Below are 16,622 nucleotides of genomic sequence, written 5' to 3'. Positions count from 1 at the left end.
GGCCAATATCGCTGCAGAAACTCTCTGTTCCGCTTCTGCACAAGTGCCTCTTTGTCTCTTCTATGTAATCAAATCATTGGGAGTCTATTTTGAAAAAAAAAGATGGAAATCAATTTATATCTTAGTTAGATCATTTTCTAAAAAAAAAAAAAAAAAAAAAAAAAAAAAAATTAAGAAGAGGAAAAAAATTTATCATCCATAACTCAAATAGTTTTTGAGGATATTATCTAAAAGGTTTACTATATTCATCTATTAGTCAAGTATTACTAAAATATATTAAGAAGGGATACATTTATGTTTATTTGTTAGCTTAATAGGTATACAAATTATATATTTTAACATTAATAATATAATTTGTATCAAGAAAATATTATATTAAAAAATTTGTGTCTAGGTTTGAACTCATTATAAGTTTTTAACAATATACTTAAATTTATATGATTATAAAGTTTTCATGAAAAACAGCTTAAAATGCTTACATATTGTGTTTCATTTTTAGATTATTAATATAATATTTAAAATTCCATAACTTAATAACTTCCTTTGTAGTTGCCCCTAGAATTGAAACAATTTCTCAAATGACGGCTTTGTTGTTTGAAAAGTAAGGGTTTATGTCTAGATTTTAGCCCATACACAGAATAAGATGCTTCATTTATCATTTTGACTGTCCTTTCAACAGACTGAGAATATTTGTGAAGGTCCAACAGTTTAAGTATTGCCCTTTCTTTTTTTTTCTTTTTTTTAAAGCCCTATAGGGATACCTTTATTTACAATTCTGACAAACAAAATAAAAATACACATTCTAATTGAATATAACACACTCCTTAAACATAACATATATGATTTAATGAAAAAAATATAATGAGAAAAACAACAATAAAAATCACAGTTCTTTCTTTTCTTTTTTTTTCCACACTAGTACCCAAAAGTCCAAATTAACGACTGTTGTCGGAAAAATTAGCTAAAACGTAGAGTTTTTTCTGTATTACACCATCCAAATTTGTTGGTATGGGGTTCTTGTTACATCTGCCAGAATACATTATAACTTGCCTTTACTAATGATGGCCTCCACCTTAAAAGCCCTGGGAAGATTCGGATTGGTGGCCACTACCCGATCAGTTTCGGACGTCGAGACTTGTAGTTTTTCTTTTAATTTTACTTGACACATCCTTACCAAAGGAATCACCCTATTAGGCTCGTAGAAAATATGAGTTGACGTTACTATTTTCTCGCTATAGAATGTGTAGTTCATACTTTCATCCTCGTTATTTGACTTATTCGTATAAATTGATGAGGTGGCGATTCTGTAGCGGAGCCATTCTTGCTTTGATAAAGCAAAATTGCTTTTAAATAGTATTTTTGTATCAAAGTCAACCCTCCGGAGATCTAGTCTGTCCAAACGTTTGGTTATCATCTTTTCCTCTGAGCTTTTCCCCCTAACTAGTAGTTCCGTTCTTATTCTTATTTTTTTTTTTGTCCAGAGCTATGGAAAAAGGAGTCGAAAATGCATAGTTCATTTGTACTTGAGGACAAGTGAAGAAGTCCTCCTGTGATTTTTAAAGTTTGGAAGGTCATTTTTTCAATCATTCCAAAGCCACAGTTCTATAGTGGTAGTAATATTCAGGAGTGAAAAGTATTCATTCCTTGTATCCAGTCTTGGGTTATAGTTTAGGGGTTATTCTTGGCCTAGAATTTTGCTCACTTGTACATAGGTGTTTGACAACCCTAGATACATTATTTTCCAGTACCAACTAAGCTTGTTCATCACTTGAAGAAGGTATAAAAGCCCTTTAAATATGTTTTCCTTGAAAGTGCTTCCTCTGGTTTCTTTGTACTTATGAAATTTAGTATCCAATTTAATTTCAAACAAGTTGACTGTATAAACTCAACAATAAATTTAACTCTAGGATACGACCTATCATGCAGTCATTTCCATATATCATATCTTAAATTCACATGGCCTTGAGATATTCCTCGAACGTACTCAAGAATGAGCCTCTGGTAAAAACTCAAATCACGTAAGGAGTCATCAGACGGGATCATTTCTACCATAGGGCAGCTCAATTTTTGGAATTTTACTTGAGTTAAATTGTGGAAGTAAATCTTACAGAGTTTTCCAAGTTCCCCAGAGAAAGAACTTAGGACTTATAGAACTACAGTCCAAAAAAAAATCATTTTGATATTAAAAAAAAGTATATTGTATACAATTTGTGACCAAGTAATTTTTCGAGCGAAGTAACAAGACGCGATTCTGGACCAGTATTTGTGCTTGCGTTATCAACTAAAACAATTTTTGGTCCCTATTGGTGGTTCTTTTTTGACAGGTCCTATATGGAAGTTTCCTCTTGGTTCTATTTTTGTTCTTTAATTACAGAGATATTCGTGATCTTTACATAAAGATCTTCATATTAAAGGCTTGCATGTGCTTGAAGAGATGTCGAAAAAAAATCAAAATTTTCTTCTAAATTGTGTTCTTGAATAGTTGACTGTGACCTTCTATTATTTTCATGGCTTCCTTAAGGATATGTCTTATTAATAGGACAAGAAGTACCACCGAACTTTCTGAACTTACACTTCTAGTTATGACTGCTTTACTTGTCTTACCGGTTTTTTTTTAAAGTGACAATCAATTTTTAAAGTAGAATACAGAAGAAGCATCCGTGAGTTTTTCCTCGCTTATTATGTGATAAATAACAAACCTAACGATCTACATCATCTAAAATTTGCATCGTTTTATTATTCATGTTTTAATATTCTTAGGTCTTTAAAAATTGAGGTTTCAAGAATAGAGTTTTTTAAGTTCCAAAAGCTTAAATTATTCTGAGTCTTGAGGATTATTCTAGTGGTAATCTTTTTATATTCTTCAAATTGTGATTCTATAAGAAAAGGAAAAATTAGATTGTTATGCCATGTAAGCCTGTCCAATGATCTAATTCTAAAATCGACCTACTGTTATATATAATCACTTTTCTTTCAGGGGATGAGGAAGTAATTGCTTTATTCTGGGTCAGACCCCGAACTCGCAGTCGTGTCGTTACTTCCCTAAGAATCAAGGAAACCTCGTAATATTCCAAAATACACCCCGGCTCTCAGATTGTACAAGTGAAGAAGTACTGGGCCAAAATACAGTTTAAAATCTACCACCGCCGCATTGCTAGTCACCAAGGGACCCGTATAAAATGCTATAATACACCCCTGCAGGTTATCTGCTGGCACCAAGTCAGGTCAAATTTCTACGCCGCCGCTTCCTAGAGCATCAAGAAACCCGCCTAATATAACAAAATACTCTAAGGTTGTACAGGTGAAATACTAAACCTTAAGGTAGTTTAAACTGCACCACCACTGCATTTCTAAGCAGCAAGAACCTTTTCCAATAACCTAGAATATATCCCTACCCACTGGTTGAACATATGAGCAGTTGGTCTTTGAATCAGGTGAAATTCTTCCACGGCTGCTTCCCTGAGAAGCAAAGAACCTATCTAATTTCCTAAATACACCCAAACCCTCAGGTTTACAGGTGAATTGCTAAAAAAAATCTATTTTCTAGACTATGTAATCCTTGAAGGTAGCAAAATTGTTACCAGAACCCTTTCTCAAGCCTTTTGAGGCTGAATTAAAAAATTCAGGGAAATCCATTCCTTGGTTTGACCATGAATGATGGAAAAACACACACCACACGGGTAATTTAATATTAAAATTGAATTTTATAATCTTAACAAAAGTTAATGCTAATTAATAAATTTATAAAGTAACAGATAACTTTTCAAAATTATTCGACAATTCATGTTTTACCCTGTCAAATCATCATATATGTATTGGAATAAAACTGTCATATTTAACCTATACATCAATTGTAGATTTACCTGTTATCTTTATAATATTTATCGTCTAATTGTTGACGTCGTGCTAATTATTGCTTTCAAATGTCATAATGTGCATTAACAAACAGATCCTTTCCGATTTTTCTTCCAGAAATGTATTGCGTTAATCCAAAAAATGTTGCTAACCCATTATTTGGTGATTATGTTCTTTGTTAGGAAAATATACAAGGTCTTCATTATATAAATGTTTCTTTCTTAAATTGTAGATAGTTCAATATAGACGACTATAATTAATCTACCACTACATATAACTGTGAATTTTTCAATCTTCATGCCACATTTAGAATCTTTTTTTCTTTTCCTGTGGTCTGGAGTACTTTGTCTAACATTAGATAAAAGAAGTTTAAATTATTTACTGAGGCGCTGAATTAAATCATTTGGATTGGTTCAAAACCAAATGAATTAATTTTGATATCAGTTATTTCCTTAGGGCTTAATTATTAGTTATAGTAGCTTAAGAAAAGAAAATTCACTCTTCAGGTTGCCAAGTCAAAAAAAACAAAACAAAAAACAACGGGCGAGCATAAAATACGACTCATTACCATCCCTTTTGATAAAAACAATACTATATTGTATGTATTAGGGAATGGTATTTTTAGTTCCTACCTGAATATATGTTTATTTTGTTTTATAAAGCCGCTATCATTATTATTTTATTCTTGAGGAGAGAACATATTATACTTATAAACTATAAAGTGTAACCACGAATGGGTTTGATCATGAATGATGAAGAGTAATATTGAGGATTTATTAGTGTAAGTTTTGTTTTTTTATCATTCCTTTAATTAGTGAGGTGGAGTTGCTCTGATAACATATGTGTAAATATTATAGTATTACATTCATTCCATCGGATCTAGGACTCTTCTTTGAAGACCATTAATATTAAGTATTATTCTTGCTTTAAGAACAATATCTACGCACATCGAGTTCAAGATATTAATTTCTCCTGAGTGCGTTGTCTATTGAGCTAAGTCGTGTTATACGATAAGAGTTTGTTGTTCTGGGAGTAGAATAGGGGATATAAATAGGATTAATTCCTGGCTGATTATTATGTTCCTTCATGTTATAGATCATTGCTAATTAAACTCAATGACAGCAAGCTACACACCTCTACAACATTTTTCAAATTGTAAGAATAACCACGCTAATTTTTTATTTTGTACATACCGGTGGAGAGTATTATTTTCCCCTATATATAACCTTTACATGTGATGTAAATCGTGTTTGTTTTTTACCTGAACCCTTTTTTGAAATTTTAAATCTGAAAAATGGATTTTCATTTCCTCAGCTATTTTCGTTATTATTTAACTCCCAAACAGTAAATTTCATTTTCAATTATATTCAAAACCGGATTGAACACTTGTGTGTGCATGTTTAAGATAAAGAGTAACCTTGAAGATTTGTTACAGAGTTATAAATGTAAGTCCTTGTTGTACTCAGAGTAGAATTTGTGTAAATGAAATCAGAGTAATGCTTGACAATGTCTTTGTTTGTTTGTTTATCCCCCTTCCTCCTCGTTACAGCTGATTATATGTAATCTAATGAAAGCTTGGCTTCTCTTCTACACAGAAATAAAAATATGTTAGAGTTGCCATGTTGATTTTCTTTTTCTTTTATTTAACATGCCCAAAATAAAAAGGATTTTCATCACTAAGCATCACTTTATATCACTCTTGTACTTATAATGAGACAAGAAATGCTCTTATTATAAAAGAAAGTTTAATGAAACGTAGAAATAGTTTTCGGCCTACAACCTCGTTATAGAAAATACAGCTTGTGTACACAATTTAAACATGCGGATATATATTTTCAGTTATAAATTGTTAAGGAACGATCCTCCTACTATGAAGAAAATTTTCCCTTTTATTAATCCACGGAAAACAGAGCCTTGTTTGATATATTATTTTTACAACATAAGAATGGCTTTTTTGTATGCCTCGTGGAAAGGCACAATTTACTTACATATTAACATATTAAGGCCTAATGTATGTATAAAAAAAGGTTCTCAAATTGGCTTTTCTTATTTTTGGAATAACAATCACATGGTATTTTTGTATCAGAACAGGACATATTTCGGGAAGGAAGCAATTCTAAATACTTTTATTATTATTTTATAGTGTGGTATTTGCAAACATTATTACTTTCAAAATTAATATTGTATATAATTAGTAGTATGTAAATTAAGGGGTATCATGGGAGCCCAAAATTGAGCTATTACACATTCTGACCCCTCAAAAGTTGCGAATATTAAGTATAAATCTGTTATATGAAAAAAAATCCCGGAGAAAAAAATTACCCCCCCCCCCTCTCCTCTTCTTGTCCGGAAAGGTTTCTGTATGAAGTCAAAAAAAAAATTATGAAATTAACTTCTTTTTTCTTATTTATTTATTTCTTCATGTGTTTTAAAAATGATATTGAACAATATGTAATTTTTTACTAAAGTTAAATCCCTTAATTTTACAGCAAGATAAATGTTGCGCGCCCCCGGGTTAAGTGCGAAAATAGACAAAAAGGATAAAAAATCACTTATAAAAAGTAGAAAATTCTGCCAAAATCTTATTTTTTTTATTCTATATAAGTTAGTGTATAATAATGTAAATAGCATAAATGGATAATGTTTGTAAAATACCTTGTACATTTGGAACAAAAAAATAAAAATTTAACATTCTTTAGTATTACCTCATTGTATTTTGAAAAATAGACTTATTAACTTTTATAAAACAACTTCAAATCGAACCATTGTTTCAGAGTACTTAATTATAAATGCGATACAAGTGATTTTTCACAAAGTAGTATTCAATCAGAAACAACAATGGCTATAAGAAGTTTAACTCTGAATTTCTTTTTTGGTCAGCCCAGTGATCTAAATCTAGCAATTCTCCCATCTATAGAGGATGTCTATAAATCCCTTTTTAATTAAAATTCTTATTATCAGTCCTTAACGAATTTTTCAAATGTAGAATATTTCCCTATACCTGAAAATGCTGATGAGAACTTGGTCTTTGAAGAAGAATCTGTGAGGCAATTCAAAAAATCTGACCCTAATAAGGGGAGTTATCCTAATCCTGCAATAATGGCGGACAAATTTCGGTTGTCAGATACAGCAGTAGCTGCTATATGTAATTATCTTTCAGAAGATATGGAATTAATTGCGCCTTCAAATATACTAGATAGGCAAAAAGTTAAAAGGAAAAGACAGAAGTACAGGAAAATTTATGCAAAATCTTCAATAGTAGAATCAATGCAAATCAAATGCATTGGTTTTGATGGCAAGATCGGCCTTACCAAAATGGTTAAAATTGTTGAACATCAAGAGAGAAGCAATGACAGCTTCCTAGCAAAAAATGTATTTTGCACAGAAACAGAGGAGCATATAGTCATTATTAAAGGTACTCTAACATGCAATTTTTGAAATTCTTATTTGTATAAAAGATATAGGGGTTTGGAATTGTAACTTTTATAATTTGAAACTAAAAATTTAAATCAACAAGAATAAACTTTCTTATTCTTTTTTTAAATTTTTAATTATACAAACAAATAATGTTGGTATTTCCACCATTTAAGAACCCCAACATGAATACATTGACCATGTTTCACCAAGAAGTGGGACAGCGGAGGATCAAACTAGAGAAATACTACTGGTTCTAGAAGATCATGAAAGCTTACAATCCATAGTTGCTATCATATGTGATGGTTGCAACACAAATGTAGGAATTTGGTCTGGCATTGTAAGGAGGCTTGAACTCTCCCTCTAAAGACCCCTTCAATGGATGGGGTATCAACTTCACATGAATGAATTGACATTGAAGGAGGTGTTCAAACAAATTGATGGTGATTAGCAAGGACCTAGTATTTATAGGGGCTCAATTGGAAAATCAATAAATGAAGATTTAAAAAAATGTTAGTCGTCAATTTCAGGCCTGCTGTAGGAAAAGTTAAAACAATTAATGCAGATATTTTGGCGGATTTAAGTAATGACCAACACTACCTTTACGACATTGCTTGGGAAAAATTCATCCTGGTTCCCTCTTACCTTTTAAATCACCAGGAACCTTGCACGAGGCTAGATGGCTTACCAAAACTAATCGCATTTTGCGATATTTTATATCGAATAAAAAGCCTAGCAAAAAGCTATTAAAATTGGTAGCATTTATATTAAACTATTACGCTCAAATGTAGTTTGCAATTAAATGTCAACCGAATTGCTATAATAGTTCGAAGCATTTTCAGCTTGTTGTTTCACTATCAAGAGGTATTGAATACAAATATTTTCTATAGGCAATTCATAACTCCTAATAAAATAAACTATGAATCAAACTTATGAAAGGAAAGAATGAGCCTTTGAAATTAGAGAAATATCCATGCCATTCCCAATCTGTAGAAAGGGCAGTGAAACTAGCTTCAGCGGCGTCATGTAAGGTTTATATATATAAACAAAGACACAGATACATTTTATCAACTTTAAAATCAAGAGATAAACTAAGGAAATTTAAAACTAAGTGTCAGTACCCAGTTTGATATATTTACATATAATATGTTTAAAAATAGCATTCAGCAAAGATTAAGGCTAATTATCCACATTATTATGTAATGACTTATATAGAGTTAAAAAAATAAGATATTGGCAGAATTGTCTCCTTTTTTATTAGTAATTTTTATCTTTTTCGTCTATTATGGCACAAAATCCGGGGGGCAAAACGTTGTTCTCACTGTAGAAGTAAGGGATTTAACTTTAGCAAAAAATTACATATCGTGCTATATCATTTTTTAAGTACATAAATCTTTTTTATAAATAAGAAAAAAAAAAGTATTTTATAAATATTTTTTTACTTCAACGGAAACCTTTCCGGACAATATGTATGGGATAAATATTTTTCTCCGGGATTAATTTTTTAGTAAAACGGATTTTTATTTACCATTTGCAACATTGAGGGGTCAGAATGTGTGATAGCTCAACATACATAAACGGGTTATCAACTTGACACAATTCAACCCCGGTCGATAATTTAACATAAGGGAGAATGAGAAATTATTAGTAGATATTACTGTTCAACACCAAAAATGCTACAAAAAAAACCCATATGACCAACTTGGTAGTGTGTGATCCTTGTATTTTGGTTACGGCCTTACTTTTTATTGTAGCCTCATGGCGTTCGAAAAATTTGACGTTGTTGTTGTTTTTTTGCCATTTTTAAGAATAAAGCTTTTTTGACCACTTGATGATGAAGAAAGGAATAAGTTACGATAATACATTTGAAGGGGTACAAATAAAATATTTTAACCATTTTAAAATATATGTATTATTTTTATACGGCGAGAACTTTTGATTTTCTGTTACATTTTTTTAACATGGAAAAAATAATACTGATTATCATCGTTGGTAATGTGTTTTTAGTAAATGTGAGATCGTGCAATTCGTAACAAAACAGTAGTTAATGTCTTTTCTGTCAATGCAAAGTTAGAAGACTATCATTAAAAATTGTGAATGATTCGAAAATCACTCAAAGGCAATGTCATTATATATTATATTTCTTAGGTTTTGTGATCAAATTAGACCAATTCAATAGAATATCAAGTCGATGCTTGATTTTTTTTTTCAAATCACTCCACAGCCCCCCTTATTGGTCAAATAAAGTTGCATCGATTTGATAAAAATAGGCATTATAAAGCTACAATCAATAAAACTGACATAGGGAATTTCTTGAAGTCAATAATTCGAACTCAAGCATATTAATTTCAGGATAACACTTCTCCTGAGCACATAGTCAACTAAGCGTTGTCACTCCATTTTCCAAATCAAAAATTGAATTACAATGTGAGTCTATTCAAAAAGTCATTGACTGAAGTTGTCTCAAACTGATTCAATTATTTTTGATTGATTCGACACAACACACATATATAGTCACAATCAAAATAGACAAGGAATAAAAGAAACAGGCTTACTGGGTTCTATACGGAAGAACTTTGATACTGAAAGTAGCAACTGGTCCAACAGACTTCTTTTTATTGCGCTGCCATCGAATGCGAATTGCATCACTCGATACTTTCTCCACCGTAAAATTATATGGACGAAAAACGACGAAATCCTCCTTTTTATTCTTGATAAATCTCACATTATACATTTTTCTCTTTGCTATTTCGTTGTCTAATGGGTTTGAAGTCTCCCTAGATGGCATAACAGTTGAATCTGTAAAGCAAGAAACAAAGATGTTGGTTATATAAATGTATTTATGACACATTTGGATATCAGAAGCAAAGGGTTAGTATTCCATTACTTCGCTATAAATCCTATTGCAAGTACTCAGATGTCCATTAAAATTGGATCACTTTCAAGTCTAAACTTCAACAGGATACAATTTATTTATTAACACTATAATTTCAACAAAAATTAATAATATAAATAAATGATTGCCTGAACCCTCTTAATCATTAATTTATCCTCCCTTACCGGCAATTATGGCTTCCAGGGGGTGAAGGAAGGACTAGCACCCCTGCTGTCATAGTCATCTGTCATTGTGTTGACCGTGCTGGCTGACTGTGCCTTTAAGGACCTCGGTGTTTGGATGACAGACACTATAGGCCTCTCCCTCACATGTACCTAAAAGGTGTAGGCGAGGTGCTGGCATTATGGGGGGGGGGGCAAAAGTGTCGACAAATAATTCAAAAGACTAATTCAAAACTCATTCAAAAGCAACCATAGAGATGGATTTCTGTCTGCTATCCAATGTGGCCTGATCACCCTCACAAGGCTCCTTGCATACATTTTTTAAAGCTTTTTAGACTCTCAGGCGTGAAATCCTTAGATATCTTGCATGGGCCCTCGTGGACTTGAGGAGATTGAGCAACTATTTATATAGCCTGATTGCCTTGTAATTGTGAAATAAATTTAATTAAATTTAATTTAAAAATATAAAAAATTTGCAATGATATTTTATACCTGTTGAACTTATAGCATAATATAACCTAAGCGATGCCAAAGTTCGAGGTTTCACTGTTAATATAGTTATTAAAGTAATGGATAAATTTCTTGATTTCGTTCAATTCTAGCTAATAGCATTAGAAATGGAAGAAAAACTAAACTGCAAATATCGAGTTGTCCATTAAGATCTGAACAATTTGAATCTCAAACTTCATTAAGATATATATATTAATTAACAATAGAATTTCAACAAGATCCATACCATAAAAAGCTCTTTTGATCATTAATGTAATCTACCTTAGGGGAAATGATGACTTCCAGGTGTTGGCAGATGGCCTGGAATTGCTGTGGATATAGTCCTCTGTCATGGGGTCACAGTACTGGCTGACAGTGGCTTTGAGGGTCTCGGTGTTTGAATGAAAGACACTAAAGCCCTTCCCTTTGACATGCACCCAAAAGGTGTAGTCAAGGGAGGCTATCATCAGAGCTGTAGGGGACCAAAAGTCTCGAAAAAAGAGTTGAAATGAACTTATACGACTCATTCAGAAGAGTTTTTTCACGCAGGAGATGAATTTATTTTATTGCTTTTCTCAAAAGTAGCATCTAAGACCTTGAAGAATCCTTCTATCCCACGTTTTTTTATAGCTCTCTGGTCTGTCTGATTTAAAAAAAACCAAATCTTTTGAATGGGCCCTCGTGGATTAGAGGGGATTGGCCTTTGCTATTTTCTTTAACTACTCCGGATCCAGTTTGGTCTTTTTGACAGAGCCCTTTTTCCTGACAAACGTTGCGTACATGCTGACGACGTAGAAGGGGTCTTGGATACGGCCATCTGCTTGGAGTTTGCGAATGGAACTTCGTCGATCCGGTTCAACTCTCATTTTTTCGACTTGTACATCAATTGACCGGATCAGGTTTTTTTCGGTTTTGTAACTAATTGTTTAAGCTTTAATTCATCGAAACATAAAGTAATTGTAATCACTTTACCTTCACTTATTATTGAAGGAGTAAGTGTGCAAACTTTCATTGACCACTCAGTTCTTCACGGGATGTTTAAACACCCCAATATTAAAAATATATTTTAGCTATATAAAACTTAATATGACCTTACAATAAGCATTGTGAACAATACATTGTATAATTTTGACCATTATATTTTATATCTGCTCAGCATACGGGATAATATTTCATAAGCAACAGCAGATTTGAGGAGTGACTGTCCATATAGAATAAAATAGAATGCATATAATGTAGCCAACTTCATTTGATGGCATTACAAATAAAAGAATAACTAAATAACTATACTAGGTGCAGCAAATTAAATTTATTTCACAATTACAAGGCAATCAGGCTATATAAGTAGTTGTAGGTTAGACATGGTTTTATTCATGAAGATAAATTCTAAAGGTTTACATGGAAATACAGTTAGTTGCTATTATGCGTTAAGACATTGAGAAACGAGCGTTTTTCGTCGAAAATATATATTTTTCAAAAACAAAGTTTTTACAAAATATTTAAACAAAATAGACTAATTACAATTTAACTCCTTGATTGTTGGTACAATTTATGAGAATAAGTAAATTCCCACAATTTATATTAAACAAAAATAAATTAAAATTTTTTCAATTCCTCTGCAGAATTTAAAGTTTGCAAAATTAAATTAAACACAAATGACTTCACAAATAATGATGCAAAAAACAGCTAAAATTAGTTAAATCATATTAAGCATTTTGCTTAAATTCATAGTTGGTATAATTTGCTTCAATCAGGTAATTAAAACCGGATTTCCAAAAAAAAACTAACACTTTTGAAACCCCCAATAACTAATTACCTAATCAATTAATAAGCCCTAACTTGAAAATACAATGATAACAAATAGCAGTGGGAAGTTTTTTTTAAAATGGAACAACGGTTGACTAAAATATTTTGAGTACTCAGAAATATCTCCGTCCTTTTTTTACGTAGTTTGAGAAATGGAATAAATATTATATATATACAACTAATACACAGTCGACATAGACTCAAAATTGCAATTTTTAAAAGTGGAATATTTTCCCTACATTTAATTTATTTTGCAGTTGTAAATATTTATTAAAATTCTAAATATACTTGATTAATTTTTGCAGCAAAAGGGAAAAAAATACATTTTTTTTAAAATTAATCTTAACAACATTAGTTTTGGCAATTAAAAGAACCAATTTTTCATCATTCAATTAAAAATTATGTGTTTTATTTTAAATATATCCTACGAAATCTTTTTTTTACTTTTAACAAACTTAAGATACCAAAATATACTTATAAACTTTGATGAGATTCACAATGATCAATAGAATAACAGCTGATATTTCATTGTCAATAGCAATGCATATAGCTTAAATGGAATAAAAGATGAAGGAAAAGCAAAAGAACAATTTAAAAGTTAAAAAATTACACAAATTCTCTAAGCCTTGATGACAAATTACTTATTTACAAATTATTCAAAGAAAAAAAAGTTAAACATCTGCAAAAAATTTATATCCATTCTTAAGGATGAAATACAATTTTTGATAGACATTTCTTTAATTTATAAACGATGTTGAGAAGTTTTTATTTAATTGTCCAATGGTTACAAAAAAAAAAAACGCTTAAAAAAAATTAGATGAACCATGAATAGAGCGCATTCTTTCTTTACATTTTCTGAAAGGAAAGATCATTTTTTTCTTTTTTATTCTCTCTTTTTGCTCCATAGGTTAAGTTTAGAAAAAAATGTTAGAATAATGTCTACCATAATTAGTATTTAAAAAATAATGATCAATACTGAATTTTAATCTTTATTGACGAAATAAATCACTTTTGTTTCCCATCCAACTTAAAGTAGAGATTCTATCTAAAGAAAACAATGTAAAAAAAAGCAAAGATTGTATAATTAGTTTTTTTTACAACATTACAAAATTTACCAACTGTAGTAAAAATTTAAAAAAAAAGTAGGCAAAAAACATTGGCACTTCAAAAGAATTCAAAACATTTGTAGTCACTCAGACATCAGTTTAAAGAAATAGTAAGTAAAAAGTACACTTCACTTTTAACACTATTGGAGGAAACCACTCTATGAGTTCATGTTTAGGACATAATAATAGCTACTAACAGACCATCGTCGACTGGATGTAGAGTTAATTATATATATTTTATGCATATAAGTATATACTAAAGAGGACAAATAAATAGCTATTCAATGTAATGCCCATTGTCAAATGCTTATAAGTATTGACAACGCTCTATAGAAATGTATAGAGTCAATTAATGGGGTATTAATCAGTACAATTTCTTCCTACAATTATTTCTTACATTTCTTAAGATTTCCTAATTTTACAAAGGCATTCAATTTCATCTCCAAACTTTTCCTTAAAAAAATTACCTGAATCAATTGGTAGCAAATAACAAAGCAATTGCGTTGTTATCTCCAATTATTTAATAATGGGGATATTTAGAGATTAACAAGGGGTATTTTAATTACACTAGATTGATCTTTTGAACACTTAAAAGTTGAGATGTGCAAAAAGAGCCCCTTTCCTTTCAGAGTGAACCACTCTAAAATCATTTCATTTGACAAGCTTTATAATTTTATATATTATAAAATATGGATATTACTAATGACTTCAAAATTGAATAAAATATGATTCTACAAACTACACATTTTACGATAAGATATAATGATCACACTTTTTTCATGCTTAATCTATCCAAAAATAAATTTAGACATTTCATAGGGGTTTTATAAACCTAATAGTTAGATTAAATTTAAATATTACTATTTAACATTAAAATCAAGTATTATTTAATACAAGTGTGATTTTTTGATGACGCCATTTGATAGAGTTCCAAAAAAGATTTATTGGAAATTAGTCTCTTTTATGTACTATAAATATCAACTTGGATCCCCCGAAATGAATGTCCTTCATATATGATAAAATTTGAGAAACTCAGTGAAAACATATCATTTTGGTACGAGGGTACAAACACATTGAAAATGGTAATATACTAAATTTAAGTTAAAATTGGTCTTGCAGTGCAATTACCTACCAATGATGTAAACTCTTATATTTCCCATTTAGAAAATTGTAGTTCTTTAAGCAAATAAAAAGGGACAACTTTATTTTCAATGTAAAATAATAATGAGTATGTCTCCTTCACTAATATCCAAAGAAAAACATTGCTAACACAGCATGAATTCTCTAACGATATTTTCTTTTTATGAATAATTATCTAATTACACAAAAAAATTCTTGTATATCCAGACAAAATTAATAACAAGAGGAGGAGTAAAATCAATAACTAAAACTAAATATAAAAAAATATTTAAGTTAAGAGCATGGCATTTTGATTTTGTAGGATTATTTCGAAATAAGAGACAAATATTTGATTACTTTATAATAATCAAATTACAATTAAAGAAACAAAAACACTTACGACTTTTGGCAAATGGAAACTTATACGAGGTATTCATGTTTTTTTCAGTTAGACCACCTTGGCTGGAGAAAGACGGAGTGACTTTTCTATTCTCAGACGTTGTAGCAGTGTTTGCTATATACATTAACAAAAAAAGTATTAGATATTTGGTCATCCTGAAAATGAGAGAGAGAAAAAAGAACTGTTTATATTTTGTTTTTTATAATTTTTGATTTTTTAATATGTTGTTATTGGAACATACATATGTCACGGGTATATACGTAACCCTCTGAAGAGTAATGTAATTATTGTAATAATTTGTAAAAGCTTTTTTGCTTTAATCCGCGTTTCATTTATTGTATTATTTAGAAAGGAATAGTTACTAAAAAAAGTACAACAACAAAATCTATAAAATGTTATATCACTTTACTTACTCTAAAGACCTTTATTTAGAAAGTAATTTAATATACATCAATAAAGACATACTCCGCTTATTCAAGTTTTGGGAACAAGGAAGATCAGCATTTTATTATTAAAACTCATAATGGGAGAAACCATTTATTTATAGTTCCCTGTGTACTTTTTTTCTATTGTTTTTTTTTATTTTTTGTATTGTTAGGTACTATAAATATTTTATTCTTAATAAATTAGTTAAAATAAGAAATGCCGGACAAGATACTAGTAGAATTAAATCTCCGTAGGATGGTAATCGGAACCTAACCAATTCAATTCAACAACCTTTTAAATTGTTATTGCTAATATTTTTGGAAAAATGCTTGTCAAAGATAGAGAGGAAGATGTTCCATGGATGACCCATTTAAGAAATACACCTGATTTTAAGCTATTTTTATTCGGTTCAAAAAATTTACTCTCCTCATATCAATTGAAAAACATAGACATTGGATATTTAGAAAGGTACTAATAAATGAGCGGAAAAATGGAGATGAATATTTCCCTATTTTCGTATTGGTGGAAGCTCCGCCAGGAGCAAGAAGAGGAATTAAGAGCGTAGGATCCCGAGAATGCGTTGATTTGGAAAAGAAGGCAATTTTAAATAATATCATCAGCGATCATAATCTCCAGGCGGGACTAAAATATAAGGGCCCGAATAAATAATTACATACCAAGTAGATAAATTATTTTATGAGCTGAAGATCCCCATTAATATACAAATGCAAAACATCTTTAAACTTAGGCTTACCTCCAGCAATAAGAAGAGATGCATTTCAAATCAACATTTAAAGAAGCTTTTACAAAACCTGGACAAACAGTTGTATATTTTATCGGATTGTGAGAAAACAATGGATTTTAGACAGATTGCGACAAAGATTTTAGGCAGTTTGGATTTGCGTAAAAAGTCGGTGACTTTTTTTTCTTAGCCGTCGAAGGAGGAAGAA

General features: G+C 30.6%; 1 protein-coding gene across 2 annotated transcripts in view; it reads right to left on the bottom strand.

The window, feature by feature from the left end:
* LOC121128539 (uncharacterized) overlaps positions 1-16,622 on the bottom strand; it is a 142,534-nt gene that overhangs the window by 37,796 nt on the left and 88,116 nt on the right. For both annotated transcript variants that reach the window (XM_040724126.2, XM_071892876.1), the window contains exons 2-3: positions 15,247-15,401; positions 9,825-10,068 (exon numbers count right to left, since the gene is read on the bottom strand). In XM_040724126.2, the coding sequence (XP_040580060.2) occupies positions 9,825-10,068; positions 15,247-15,400 (398 nt within the window). In that variant the 5' untranslated portion in view covers position 15,401. The remainder of the gene's footprint in view (positions 1-9,824; positions 10,069-15,246; positions 15,402-16,622) is intronic.

The sequence above is a fragment of the Lepeophtheirus salmonis genome, chromosome 13, assembly GCF_016086655.4.
Source record: "Lepeophtheirus salmonis chromosome 13, UVic_Lsal_1.4, whole genome shotgun sequence".
NCBI lineage: Eukaryota > Metazoa > Arthropoda > Copepoda > Siphonostomatoida > Caligidae > Lepeophtheirus > Lepeophtheirus salmonis.
This window is presented reverse-complemented; position numbering and strand designations above follow the sequence as displayed.